General features: G+C 45.2%; 1 protein-coding gene across 1 annotated transcript in view; it reads right to left on the bottom strand.

Annotated features, from left to right (window-relative positions):
• LOC133376735 (unconventional myosin-X-like) overlaps positions 1-14,290 on the bottom strand; it is a 117,167-nt gene that overhangs the window by 64,965 nt on the left and 37,912 nt on the right. Inside the window, exons 11-21 of the mRNA XM_061609438.1 lie at positions 13,676-13,794; positions 10,428-10,574; positions 9,344-9,444; positions 8,941-9,007; positions 7,682-7,774; positions 5,911-5,979; positions 4,546-4,628; positions 4,049-4,157; positions 3,298-3,378; positions 2,398-2,522; positions 1,628-1,742 (exon numbers count right to left, since the gene is read on the bottom strand). Coding sequence (XP_061465422.1) covers positions 1,628-1,742; positions 2,398-2,522; positions 3,298-3,378; positions 4,049-4,157; positions 4,546-4,628; positions 5,911-5,979; positions 7,682-7,774; positions 8,941-9,007; positions 9,344-9,444; positions 10,428-10,574; positions 13,676-13,794 — 1,109 coding nt within the window. The remainder of the gene's footprint in view (positions 1-1,627; positions 1,743-2,397; positions 2,523-3,297; positions 3,379-4,048; positions 4,158-4,545; positions 4,629-5,910; positions 5,980-7,681; positions 7,775-8,940; positions 9,008-9,343; positions 9,445-10,427; positions 10,575-13,675; positions 13,795-14,290) is intronic.

Raw genomic sequence — 14,290 nt, 5'->3', positions numbered from 1 at the left:
AGAGAAGTGCCAGTACAGCTACATTGAAAAATTGCAAACAGCATGTGTTTGTTTCCATTTAGTCCCAATTTATTGTGGTAGATGGCATCAAGCATATTTGGAGTTCACCAGACACCACTCACTTGCTTTCAAGCCTATCTGTCCAGCCTTAAGGGCTAGAAACTTGCTTTTTAAAAACAGATTTGAAATTCTGAATTAGATTCTAAACATGCCACACCCCATTCAAATTCTACATTTGCTCAGTACCTACAACTACAATGACTCTGAATGTAGCACCCAAATCTTTAAAAATCTCTATCAGTGAAAGAGTTTTTAAACCCATTTGGTATGTACTGTAGTAATTTTAATATTTGCTCTCTCCTACACATTGATATAGATATAGGTATGCAATGCTCATCTTCAAAGCTGCTTGTTGGATGTCTGCCTAGCAATGAAATTACATCAAGCCTACAATTACAGTCTGTTGATTTGGACATTTGGAAGAGGGGAAAAAAATCTGGCCTTTTTTTAAGAACAAAACAAAAACAAAACCCTAAACTGCTTCTGTTTCATTCAGCTGAGTTTGCATATACACATATTTGCAGGCCAGCTGTACACTGGAAGCCACCCTGCCTCCATCTGCACCACAGATGACTGCAACACTAATGTCTGCCTTATTGCCAAAGAAATGTTGGCAAGAGGTCAGCACACACAAGGAGCTGCTTTGTACTAAATCAGATCATAGAAATGTCCAGTCCAGCTCTGTGCTCTGACAGCAACTCCCCAAGTCTCAAGGAAGGGTCTTTCCCAACTGCTTTTCCGAATATCCTTTTAACTGAAGATCCAGAAATTAAATTGGGGGGTTGTACCTTTGAGATCCCTTCCAATTCTATGGAGCTGGGACCTTTAAAATGCAAAGCATGGGATCTTCCACTGAGTTATGCCCCTGCCCTCAGTGGGAATTATGTAATTCCCAGTTAAAATAGAATACAGTGTGCCCACAAACTCTTCTTCTGATCTTGAGGGTGTGCCTGTCAGAACAAATCTACACAGACCTTTATTTGTGAGGTGTGTGTGAGAGGGTGTCTGATACACATCTGAACCCATTTAACTCAATCATGTCTGTGTTCAACCCACATGAGTCCCCTCCTCATTTACATTATGGAATGGAGTGGGAGTAGAAGACTGCAGGGCCAACAGGATACAGTATGAAAGAATAAAGAACTTATGTCAGCACAGCCCCCCTACCCTACCCCCCAAAAAAACAGGTAACATTTCTTTCCAGCATTATCCGAGACATTTTCTTGTGTTCTCTCTTCAGTGTTGAAATGCCAAACCAGTCACACAGGAAGCTCCTGTGCAGATGTACCCTGTGGCTGACCAATGAACTGTATATTATACTTCTGAATGGGCTTGCTAGGAAAAGAATTGGGAGGGATGTTTCACTATTCGTCTGGTAACAGACTTTCCTGGTGGAGAAGTGCTGAGGACCCCATAGGTCAGCACCACAGCAGAGCTGAGTGAACTAAGCACAGGCAGGCACACAACCTTCCTGTAGCAACAGCAGTCATGTACTCAGGTTACCTCTGAAGAGGTCCCATAGCACAAACCATTTCTCCATATGCTCTTTTACATACAAAGGGCATACCTTGGTTTTCCCCAGCTTCCATTCTCTCTGGTTGCTCTCATATGTCTGCAGGAAGCCTGCACAAGTGGCCTTTGCACTGCCTGGATTGCTCCAGTTCTTCAGAAGCATCTTGTACCTGAGAGAACCAAACAGAAGTTCTTGACCAGGAGAGTAAAAGCTATTTCTTTCCCTCAGTAAAGCTTCCTGCCCCTCTGGGGTGCCATTTCTATTTCTCTTTTTGCTTCCGAGCAATGGCAGGTTAGAAGCTCCCATCAGCTAGTAACTGGCTTCTGTTCATTATCTTTTCCAATCAGTTTGGAAACACAAGCGGCTGGCATCTAACAACAGGAGTGCAATAACTCTAAGGTGACCCAATGTCCCAAACATTAAAAGTTAGAAGATGTAGTCTAACCAAAGTCCTGAACTGCAGTTTAACAAATTAAATATACTTTACTTGGGACTGTGGTATGTTTTTTTTTTGGTCCTTCCCTCTCCAACCAGCCATCTCAAATGGTTGTAAATATAGAAGACCCTTTGTGCAGGCAAGATAAGGAAAGTGGTAGTCTGCAATAATTATCGATTTTTATAAAGACAAAGATGGCCTGCTGACTCACCTTGCACTTTTTTTCTCAAAAGCAGATCTCCTAACTTTCCTCTTCCCCTCAAGCAAAGCATCCATATCCAGTCATTTCCCACCCACCACTGCCACTCTAAAAAAATCCCAAAGCAACAAAAGTCACATTTGCATGCTCAGCAAAACTCCATCCTCTTAGCTGCACTGTCAGATTTACCTGAGGAGGAAATCTTGAAAGAGCCGCCGTACAGGAAAGCCAGCTCTTCGAACCTTTACTGTCTCCAGCATGCCTGAGTATCTCAGTTGTTTCAGCACCACATCTGGACTGAAGAGATTTGGAGCCTAAGCAAAAGCCAGGAGTGTAGACAAGCCAAGGATAGAAATGAAATTATTTGCTTGTATGAGAAGTATTGTGCTTGCCTGAGCATTGTGAAGAGCAACCTCAGCATCTCATGTAGCTAGCCCCACATGCATCAGAGTGCACATGCAGGGATCAAGTGGATAAAAATCTCTTTCTAAACTTGAGAGAGAATTGTTGCTATGCAAATGTTTCTTCAGATGTCTTAGAGCAGGGGTGGGGAACCTGTGGCCCTCCAGATGTTTCTGGACTACAACTCCTGTCACCTCTGTCTATTGGCCATGCTGGCTGGGCTGATGGGAGTTGTGGTCCAACAACATCTGGAGGGCCACAGGTTCCCCACCCTAGTGTCAGAGGAGAGGCACTCACTCAGTAGGCTTATGCATTACAGACAGCACCATCCCTTTCAATAAGAATCTACTAAGAGAGATCCAGCCCTAGCTCAGAGATCTACATACATCGTTCTGCTCTTTTGTGCTAGCCCTGGTCAAAGAGGAGGGAACCCTGTAGGAGTCCAGACCAATCTCACAAAATGGCCCTTTCTTACCATAGTAGGCTCTGTTGTTCCTGCCTGCCACAGCTTATGCTGCTTTGGGTGGCTGTAAGCTCACCACATCTTTGGGGGAGGAGGGAAGGGGGACAGAAAGCCCCCAACCATCACCACATTCCTATCTACAAATACATATCCTAGCTGCTATCTAAGGTCCTAGTGAGTCTCCCTCACTTGTCCAACTGTCATCTACAGCTCCAGAGATTCACCTTTTCCAGGTTGGGTTTGATACAGCGAATGAATAGTGGGTTGCAAGTGCTGAGCGTGGCCATCAAGGAGTGTAGGGAGTCCTAGGGAGAAAAAACAGTAGCAGCATTTTCTCTGGAGAACTGGACTTTGAAGGACCTCTCTCTCTTCCCTCTTCCTCACATACACACCAGCCAGTCATACAAAATCTTTTAGGTGGGATGGGAAGAGAAGGGAAACAGAAGCCTCTGAACATGGGCTTTCATGTGGCCCAACACTTATTACAGGTTCTGTACATGCATACAGATTTTGTGGTAAAGTCACCTTGGAAGCATATTCTCCACATCCCCATCACACATTCAACTTTCTGTCCAGGCTGTGCTCAGTGCTGCAGCAGAAGGTGGCGATGCACAGCACTGAATGGCTTACCCCTATGATGTCAAGAAGTCTCTCCACCCTCCCCCAACCCCTAGAGCAGTTTTATAACTTAAAACCTGGGCTTTTAAAAAAACAGGGGAAGGGGAATGTACGTTTCATTAGATAAATGTATATGTGTCACCTTTTTAAAAATTAAAGTGCAAAGGGCCTTTGTAAAGCACAAAGAAAGGAAAGCTTAAGGTATGGTTCAACATTTAAATTGGTGGCATGTCTTTCTGTTCTGTTTATAGCACAGTTGGGTGGAAGGTGGGTTCACCCACGGCAAGAAAAACCTTCTGGTGGCTTCTGCTTTTAAGGAATGTCTGCATGGCCCTTCAGTGGGCCTGCTACTCCTACCCTGAACTGGGAGCTGACAGTTGGCCTGCGCCTCTGAGTTCCCATCTTCAGAGTGTCTTCACTGCTGCAGCTAGAAACTCTTTCAAAGAGGTCATAGATGAAATCCAGCCTGGGGGAAAAGAGGAGTGTAAGGCAGAAAAGACATATATTGCCAAATTCCAAAGAGAGAAATACATAGTGCTGTATTCTGCTAGATCTTAAGGACCATGCACAGCACCAGGGTCTGCAGCAGAGATCTGATGGAGCAGAGGTCTGAAGTACCTCAGGAGGCCCAGAAAGTTTCTAGAATGGACCACAAATGACTAAGCGTATGTGCTAGAGCTCTATTCCAGCTCCCCATCTTTATGCCTCCATTACTGAATGGCCAAGAAACAACTCCCCCCCCCCCCAATTCAAAAAGCATTCAGATTTAATGTGTGCTCTGCTACGCTACTCCCTGCTCATCAGCAGCTCTGGCTTGTTTGGGCTTCATGCTAAAATGGCCTTGGGTTGCTTACCTGCTGTCTTTTAGCATGTTTAATATATCGTCTCGAAAGGTGTCCCTGTTTTTTTCCAGAAATCCCCTCACATCATAGAAGACCTGGAGACAACAGGTTGCAACACAAACATGCAAAGGTGACCATGACAACACAACACAGACACGCTCAGCAAGGAGAAAAAACTCCTTCAACATACACAGCCAAAGCTTATGCATCTCTCCAGCCCTTTATCAGCTAAGGAAAAAAAGAAAACCCAGCCCGGAGAAGATATGTACACCCCTGTTCTGCTAACAGGGCCAATGGGGTTCAGTGGTTAGAGTGTTGGACTAGGACTGGGGAGACACAAATCAGCTGTCCCCACTCAGTCATTAATCTCACCAGATAACTTTGGGCCAATCAGTATCTTGTAGCCTAGCCTACCTTAAAGGGTTGAAATGAGAAGGGTTTAGAGAAGGGCCATGGCTCAGTGGTAAAGCACATGCTTTGTATGCAGGAGGTCCCAGGCTCAGTCCTCGGTATCTCCAGGTAGGGCTGGGAGAAACCCCTGCCTGAAACCCTAGAGAGGTGCTGCCAGTCAGTGTAGACAATACTGAGCTAGATAGACAAGCATCCTAAGTTCCTATGAGGATAAAAGGAAGTGGGGGAACCATGTATGCTACCGTGAGCTCCTTGGAGGGAGGGCAGATATAAGTAGATGTAAGTGTCACAGACAAATAAATAAATTCCACAGACCATCACCTCTCAGCAAGAGTTTCACTCAGCCTCCCTCCACCAATTGCAACCTAGCAGCCAGAATCTGTCCCAGGCTAATGGATGACAAAACCACTGGCATAGAAACCAGCTCAGTATACAAATGGTTCATCTAGTCAACATGCCAGTGATGGCACAGTGCTAGCAAACTCCTCACCCAGAATGACAAACTGAGGGATGGGGCATCCATTACAGTCACTGTGGGGAATTCCTCCCTAGCTCATAATGTTTAGAAGAATTTACTGGGGTGACCCAGGCTACCCCATTGTGAGGATCTTTATGCCACCTTCAGCAGTCACCAGGAATATGGAGCAGAGGCTAAAAGCTCACAGTGTGATCGCCAACCTCAGTGTATAAGTGCTTCTAAACCATAGCAACTGTAATGTGTGCTCTGGTTTCAAACACACCTATCATCTGTGGGGGTTCAACAAGATAATACCTGGCAGGTCCAAACCTCAAATTGGAACCTCAGAGTTTTAAAACTTGGGAGATGCTAAGTCCCAGTTCTGTGCCCATTCCAAATAGAAAAGTGTGCACTTTTTTTGTAGGTCTTAGGCTGAGGCCTAACCTCTTATTGGCTTCTAAGCCCTGAAAGCAGCCAGCTCCTCAACTGTCTAGCTAAAGTGCACCTACCTCTCCAGCATAGTGTTGGATTCCAAACTGAAAATCTGTCACTCGAGGCTTCATGTAATACTGGTTGTTCTGAAACAAAAGTAAGGAAAGCAGTTTATACTATGCTAGCATCTGAAGCAACACATCAGCAGTCCCATTTTTATCAGAGTGGTAGTAACTCGTAGCCCACAACCAGCCAAACAGTGTGGGCCAGGGTCATACACTTTGGTACAGTGCTATTACACTTCATTGACTACTAGGCCATACAGTAACCACAATGGTCAGTTAGGAATGTTTTAGTGAAGCCGACAGGGAAGCAAATATCCTTGCACAGATCTCTGTCAACACTACATCACAGACATTCTGATAAGCCAGAATTGATCTTTCTAGAAGATTCCCTGCCTTGTCTATGTCACAAGACACAAGATCAGCCTGCCTACTGGAATTCCCAGAACTGTTAAAATACATGTTCTTTATAGAGTACAGTTCATGTCTGTTAGCTTTTAGCTATTATTCAGTAAACTGAACACGGTCTATTCTAGCCCGAAAAATTAATCTAATTTTAAACTTCCACCAACTGAATCTTAGCAATTATTCATCTGTTGAGACTTAGGGTCATCTGCTTAAGAGAGAATAAGCATTATGCAATTCTGTTTGCTTTACTTTGAAGAGGGCTAGTTTAGCGTCACAGTCTGATTGCCATTTTTATCAGATTACACTAAGGGAGCCTCCCAAGGCTGAAGTAGGGGCTCAGCCAAAGAGGATCCAAAAGATGAAGTATCTATAACTGCTTTTGTTTAGAGGTTGCCTCTCTTGCTCACTTTGCAGCCTTATTTTAATATTCCACACAGCAGAAGCAGTTCCCATTTCATACCATGACCAAAGGAGCAGCTATGAAGGGAAATTTAAAATATTGAGATTACGTAAAGTGTAGTTTGTAAGAATGTCTCCTGTGTTCGAATGCAGGTGGGCAGTGGGGAGGAAAGAGCATGGAATATGGAACAAATTCATGTGGGGCATCAAACGATGGTTCAATACAGGTTTCTCTTCTCTTTAATCTACACCTTGATCTCCCTACCCCATCAGTGTTCCAGACATGTGAATCAAAATTGAATAACATCGCCACTGTGATACATGTTGCGGTAATCTCCAAGTCGGATTACCGCAATGTGTTCTACATGGGGATGCCTTTGAAGAGTGTCTGAAACTGCAGTTACATGCAGTTGATCCAGAATGCAGAGGGTAGGCTGCCAACTGTGCCAACTAAATAGATCAAATACTATTGCAGTTGTTCAGAATAGATGCTAACAGTTCGTTTCCAGGGCCAATCCAAAGTTCTGGTTTTGACTTTAACAACCCTAAGTGGTTGGGTCTCAGATACTTGAAGGAATGCCTCCTCCGCAAATGTTCCCCTTTTGTGCCTTAAGATCATCAGGTGAGGCCCTGTTTTGTTTACCCTCTGCCCTCTGCTGGAGGTTTGCCAGGTGGCTATGAGATCTGGACAGTCTCTGCAGTGGCACCTTACCTTTCATACTCCTTGCCTAACAAAGCCTGTTTGGTTGCTCCTGATTCTTAGAAAGATGTTTAAAAAGCATTTTATCCACAACAGTGTTTAGGATGATGTTGCCTCTATTTATTTCGGTTTCTGATTTCTGGTTTGTTAATATTGGGACTGTAATATTTTACTGTGGTTTCTATTGCATTTTTAAAAGAAAAAAACACTAGTAACCTAACATATACATTTCAGAAATTTATAAATAAATGCAAATGCTGAGTATGGATGCTTACTTACCCCATGCTGGCTATGGAGCTTTTCCAAAAGGGTACTGTCTGTGCCTTTGGGAAATCTACTTTCTTCATTAACCAATGCTAGCAAGCCAAGTTTCTGTAGCCAAACAAGAAGGAGACTTGCAGTTAGCTAACAGGCTATGGCCACACGTGATAGAGGGTGATGCAAGGCAGATAGGGAAGTGAGACATCTAGCTTGGGTGTGGGGTGTGAAGCACAGTATGTTTTAGAAAAGAGATATGGCAGAAGGGATCACTTTGCTAAGTCTTACCTTAATCCTCAAGACAGTTTCAAATACAAGTAATTCAGGTTTGGGAAGGAAAATTGAGCCCTAAACTGGCTGGAAAACTGGACCTGGCTATGGCTGCACACCGAATCTACTCTGCTACATTCACAGCCAAACTTCATTCAGCCAAGATACAGACTTAACGCACTGGTTGCAAGGAGTGCTCTGTGTTGCAGGACTGACCCCAACCTTAAGAAGCAAACTAGGCAATCATCTGGGGTGCCAAACATTCCAGGGGGCCCTCCCTCCGCTCCGTAAAGGACTTTCTGTCTGCCCTTTTGGAGGAAGTGCAGAGGCAACTTAATAGTTCTAAATGCTTTCATTTAAATTCTTTCAACTTTGGAATTTGTATCTGTGGCAGTTCCATTTGAATTTATGCTATTTCCTCATTTATTTATTTTTTTACTATGCTGTTCTGTTAAACCCGTTTTTAAAACATGTAGACCATTCTGGAAGTCCTTTGGACTAGTAAAACAGAGTATTAAATGGATTATCAAATAAAATTGATGACAAACTATCCCAACATTCTCTAAACACAATAGAGAGCCTTCCTCTGGTGTCCAGGACGTTGATGATGATGATGAGTGTATTATTATTTAATGCAATATTGTTATGCTGCTTAGCACAAAATAAGACTGGGGTGGGTGTGGAGGAGCATAAAAACTGTATGTTTCTCCCTCTCCCCTCCCCAACTCTTCTTTTCCACTCTCCTGACTCCTGAAGCCTGATCATTTTCCCATGGCTGTAACAGAAGCCAAGGTGGGGGGGGGGGGGTTCTCAAAGTATTCCCCATTACTGGGAAGGAGTAAATATATTGATTTTTAAAAGGGAGGATAGGCAAAGTACTAGGTGCAAAATGAAGCACAGAAAAAAGCTCTAAGATTACAGATCTAGGGCGAGAGACAAAAGCTGAGTCCACAGAGGAAGAGAAATCTTGGCTGCCTGCCCCCTATCACACTTCAGCCAGAGAGGCCTACCTTCTCAATAAGATCCAGGCACTCTGCATTGTCCATCCAGTCAATGGCTTCCCAGCTTATCCCCTCTCTGCCAAACAGGGGGAAAAGGTCAAGCGCTCATTTGCAGAGAACAAGAGTTAAGAAACAGCGATAAGCTTTGGACAGGTCAGAAGAGCAAGAAAGGGAGAATATCATCCCTGGGCTACGCTGCTCCCAGGCTGCAGAGAAGCAGGCAACTCCTCTTTTATTCACCTTTTCTCAGATTCCCTTAACACTCACATGAAATGTCAAAGACAAAATCCAAAATGGCTTCCCTGCTAGCAGTTTTTCCTCCTCCCCTGAGAGCAATGGGCTCTCCTGGTTGCCAGGGACCACTACCAATAATCAATAGCCATTGCCTTCTGAAAGGGCCACTTTTAACTACCTGTTGTATTCAAGCTGCTCCAGGGAGAATATGTGTTTGTTGAAGTACTCCTGGAGCTTCTCATTTGCATAGTTAATATTAAACTGCTCAAAACGATTCACCTGTGCATGTCAGAAGAGAAACCAATATTAACACTCCTGTTCTTGGTCTGAGGAAAATCTTTCCACTGAAGGTCACAAGGAAGAGAGAAGTGCATGCAGGAAGCACAGGAGGGGCAGTGGAAGAGCTGAGCATCAGCTTGTTGTTGCCATTACCATTGGCCACTGCCTCTGTCTTAGAATGGCCAATTGGTACAAGGAGTGGTACAGACACCCCAGAGAGCACAAATGACAAGATTGGACATTCAAGATGCCCATGAAGGAAAAAAGCTCATTGACTGAACTTCGGCCGATTGCATCCGGTCCACCTAATCTACCTTGCAGGGTTGTTGCAAGGATAAAATGGGAATGTAGAGAACCATATATGACACCTTAGGCTCTTTGGTGGGATATAAATGTAATAGTAAAGAAAAAGACAATTCAATGTGTCTGTACAAGGGAGTGTGTGCCCATGTAACATATGTAGAAAGAGAGACATCTACTATACATTCATATTATTACGGTGAAACTACAGGTCTTTCCTAAGTCGCTCTCACAAGACATGCTACATTGTCAAAGGGCTTCTGCTGGGAGGAAGGGCAGGATATAAATAAAATAATAAATAAATAAAATAAAGTACTTCATTATCAAAGTTTGTGGACAAGCTATAGATCAGTGGTCGAGCATCTGCTTTGCATGCAGAATTCCCAGGTTCAATCTCCAGCATTTCCAGGTAGGGTTGGGAACGTCTCCCACACATGTAGCCTGGAGAAATGCTGCTAGTCAGTGTATACAGGACTGAAGTAGATGGGCCAGTGGTCGGACCCAGTATAAGGCAGCTACCTATGCGCCTAATTACAAGCATGAGCTCAAGGGACAATTACAATTCCATTCCCTGCCCAAATGACTTGGTATAAAGCCTGTGCTCCTATGTACTGGAATTACCCGGGACACCTGCCTTGCCCCCCAGGTATCAGCTCAGCTTATTTTCTGCATGCATTTCTAACCTGGAAATTCTCAAACCCAAAGATATCCAGGATTCCCACAGACTTGAAGTTTTCCTTCCCTTTTATCTTGGAGTTAATCTTGCCAATGATCCACGAGAAGCACTGGGAATAAAGGGCCATGGCGAGGGAGTCTCTGGAGTCAGCAGCCTAGTGGTGAACAGGGAGGAAGAGAGCACTTGATCACGCATCACTGTCAGCAAAAAAGGAGGGGAATCAAGCATCGCCCAATTTGCTGGAGAACAACACGTCGAATTATTGGGTGCCCCACAGAGAAGCAAAGATTTGGCAACTGAATATCTCCAAACTAATTTTTAAGAATGGAACAGTAGAGAAACTGCAGCTGAAATCCAGATGCCTGCATTGCCTATGATGGCGACTGCTACAAATCAAGTCTCCAAACTCCAATTCAGCTGAACTAGGCCTGGTTCTCAACTGGGGGACTTGCATGCTTGAGGCTTCTCCATATTTGTTTGGGGTTTTTTTAGCACTCCCTGTATTTATAAAACTAGGTGCCAGGGAAAAGGATCTAGCCTAGTCTTCTCCCCGGCATGCTAGTCTTCCATGGGCAGAAATCTGTGGAGAGGTGTAGATTTCCCACTTGGGTTGCTATTTCTGAGAATTAGGCCCAAAGCTCCCATCACTTTAGGAGGGTGCCTTTAAAAAGTCCCTTTTTTTTCTCTCCAAACTGCTTCACAACTACTAAGGGTTTCCGCTTCTCACAAAAAAACATAAATCTGAAGACAGGAGAGCCACACGGGTTCTCCTTTGGCTCAACAATTGCCACTGTCCTCTGGGAAGCCCAAGGTCTAAACCACACATTACAAGGAATGTGTGGCTGCTGCTTCTCTGCATTTCCTCAGTACTATTTAGGCAAGGAAGACATATGATATCATCACACTGAGAGTTTCCCTGCCCCCACCTCCGCAACACTGACTGCTGCTTGTAGGGGGCAAAGAAACTCTGGGACACAATCACCTCAAATCTCTTTAATTAAACAGTACTGGAAAGACATGGTGGAAAGGTGCCAGTCAGTGGCAGCTATACCTTCCTTGCAGCATGTAGCTTGGGCTCAAGCCAATCACACTTAGCGAAGCAAAGACAGGGAGGAGTAGAACACAAGTGGCCAGACTGCACGGTCACTCAACATATCTGCAACGTCCTCCAGGAATGGTTGCCTGACTCACCACACCCAGGACTAGGACAAAAGCAGGGGCGGGGGGGGGGTACACGGACATGTGCATTCTTATCAAAGGCTCCATTGACTGTCCTTCGCCCCTTCTGCTCAAAATGTCAATGCTTGGAATAGTAATGAGCTCTCTGTATGCTGGAAACTGACTGGGATCTCCTCATCTTCTCATGCATCTGCTGGCCGCTGTTCCTGGAATGCTGGGATGGGGGAAAAGGGCATTTGGCAGCAGAAAGTCTAACTAGCAAGGAAGGGCTATTGTGGAGAGTGCCATTGCCCTTATGGAAAGCCCACAAGCAGGACGCAAGTCATCTGATTCACCCCTGTGGGAACAGAATGCTGGGCTGGGTGAGCCTCTGATCTGAACCAGCAGGGATCTTCTTATGTATTTAAGGGCTATCATAACTACCAACAGTAGCCTGATATCTTTTGTAAAGTTCAGCATGGAGCAGAGCTGTGCATTATGCTCATCTGCTTGTGCACTGTACACTCAAGGAAGCTAGCATTTGGCATCCTTAGCATTTCAGTTGTCATTTAGAATGAGTAAAGTTTAAGCCCCAGTTCTTGCAGAAATAAGGGCACAAGACTGTCTTTTATGGATCCAATCAAAGAGCCATCTAGTCCAGCACTCCAACAAAGGCTAGGCAGATGCCATGGAAAAGCTGACAAATAGGGTATAAAAGGATATAGCCATCCTATAATATTTGTCACCAGCCCCTGATAATCACAGGTATACTGTTTCTGAACATGGAAGTTCCATTTTAACTATCATGGCTTATAACCCTTGAAAAACCTGCCTCACATGAATCTGTCAATCACTTATGTCAACCCAGCCATGCCAGGGGCCATCACAACATCCTCTGGAGATTAATTCCATTAGTAAGTTATGCATTGCAGGCCCGTTTATTTGTCCTGAACCTGAAGTAGTGGAGGCTGGAGGGCCTGTCTCAGGGCAAAAAGGCTAAGGCTGGCAAGGAGCTCATTCAAACCTCAAAATAGCTCTGAGCTCTTGATCATTTTCTTTGTTTAGAATCCACTGAAGTAATAAAACCCTGAAGCAGACACTCCATGCCCCCCCCTTCTGGATGCTTGCTGGGGCCTGAAGCGCCACAAGCACAAGAGCTGAAACATACTGCTTAGTGTGAAACATGGCCCTGGCTAGGTGCTCTGATTAGCCATTACTGCCGACAGAGACCAAAGAATGGAGCCAGGCCTCTGTTGTTTTGGAGGAAGACTTATGAAAGGATAGAATGTGCCACAATGAGCCCATTTTAGTACTTGGTGAGCACATCAGCAGAGAGGTTCCAGTCCGGCCACATCTTCTGAAGAGCGTGCACTAGGCTATCATTTGCAGGACAGAGCTTTCCATAATCCATTTATTCACTTTGACTTCTCCAGAGACTCCAAGCTCACATTACATAGGCTCTACCACAGAGATGGGAAAACTCAGGCCCAGGGGCCTAATGCAGCCCTCTGGGCCACTCTGTCTGGCCCTCAGGACTCTACCCAGGTCACATCCCCTCTGCCCCAGGTCACCCCCTTACCAGCCCTGCAGTGAACCCTTCTTCAGTGTTTCTGCAATGTTGCTTGAACTCTGATAATGCCTCTCGCTTGAGTGATAAGAGAGGATTGTGCAAGTGTGTGTAGAAACTAGCCTATTAGTGCAAAGGTAAAATTCACATTCATTGCTCTGCCCAGTTTTGCCTCTGGGCCCACCTCCTACTGGGATGCAGCCACCGGAAGGCTGCCCAGAAGGGAATGTGGTCCTAAGGTTGAAAAAGTTTCCCCACCCCAATCTACAGCAATGGATCTCTTAACAAGGCTGATCCACCCACTCCCCCTTCCATGCAAACGGTTTCCCTCTGCCCCTGGCTTACACAAATTCCTAAGCCACAGTGCACATTCCGGGAGCCCTCCTCCCAAGGGAGTATGAAACATACTGTCAAATCAGAGGCTGTTTCCTTTTGACAACCATGGGAGTGCTGCCACCTAGGGACAAGCTCCCTTCATAACTAGGTGCTGCCACCACACTAAGCGCAAAGCAGTCAAGCTACTCACTCACCTGTTCCACAGTGAGGGGAGAGCTGATCTCCTCCCCCCGTAGAAACATGGATCTCTGGGTGAGCACCTCAGACAACTGGAAGGCATCCAAGCCAAGCAGCTCACTGACATTATTCAGCACTAGAAGAGAGGAGGGTAAAAATGCTGGCAGGAATGCTTGCAATAATGGATTCTGTTTCTCTTTCTGAAGATGGGAGTGATGGGCAAGGGAGGGGTCTCTCCTCAAAAGGGACAGGAAACCAGTACTAGCCAGCATCGAAGGTTGGGATATTAGACTAGAGAGACTTTACTGGCATGTGACAACAGCTCTTAGACTCCACTTGGAGACCCAGGACCACAAGGCAGGGCGATAACAGGAGTACTGTAACTGTGGAACTCGAAAAGGGGGCACAGCTATCTATGGCAAGATGTAACCTCTTCCTCCTTATCTCTGTGCCAGAAAACTCCATGAGAGAATATAAGAATTTTGCTCCAAGCCTGTGAAAAAGGCAAATGGGAGGCGGGAGCAGATTCATTGGGTCATGCAATCACGTGTGCCAACATGGCAGCTAAGATTTGGAAGCATGGCCCCAGGGAAGAGCTTCACAGGACTGTGGGTGTCTGTATGTGCAGATGC

Source organism: Rhineura floridana, chromosome 2 (assembly GCF_030035675.1).
Source record: "Rhineura floridana isolate rRhiFlo1 chromosome 2, rRhiFlo1.hap2, whole genome shotgun sequence".
NCBI lineage: Eukaryota > Metazoa > Chordata > Lepidosauria > Squamata > Rhineuridae > Rhineura > Rhineura floridana.
Note: the sequence above shows the minus strand (reverse complement) of the source record. Positions and strands in the feature narration are given on the sequence as shown.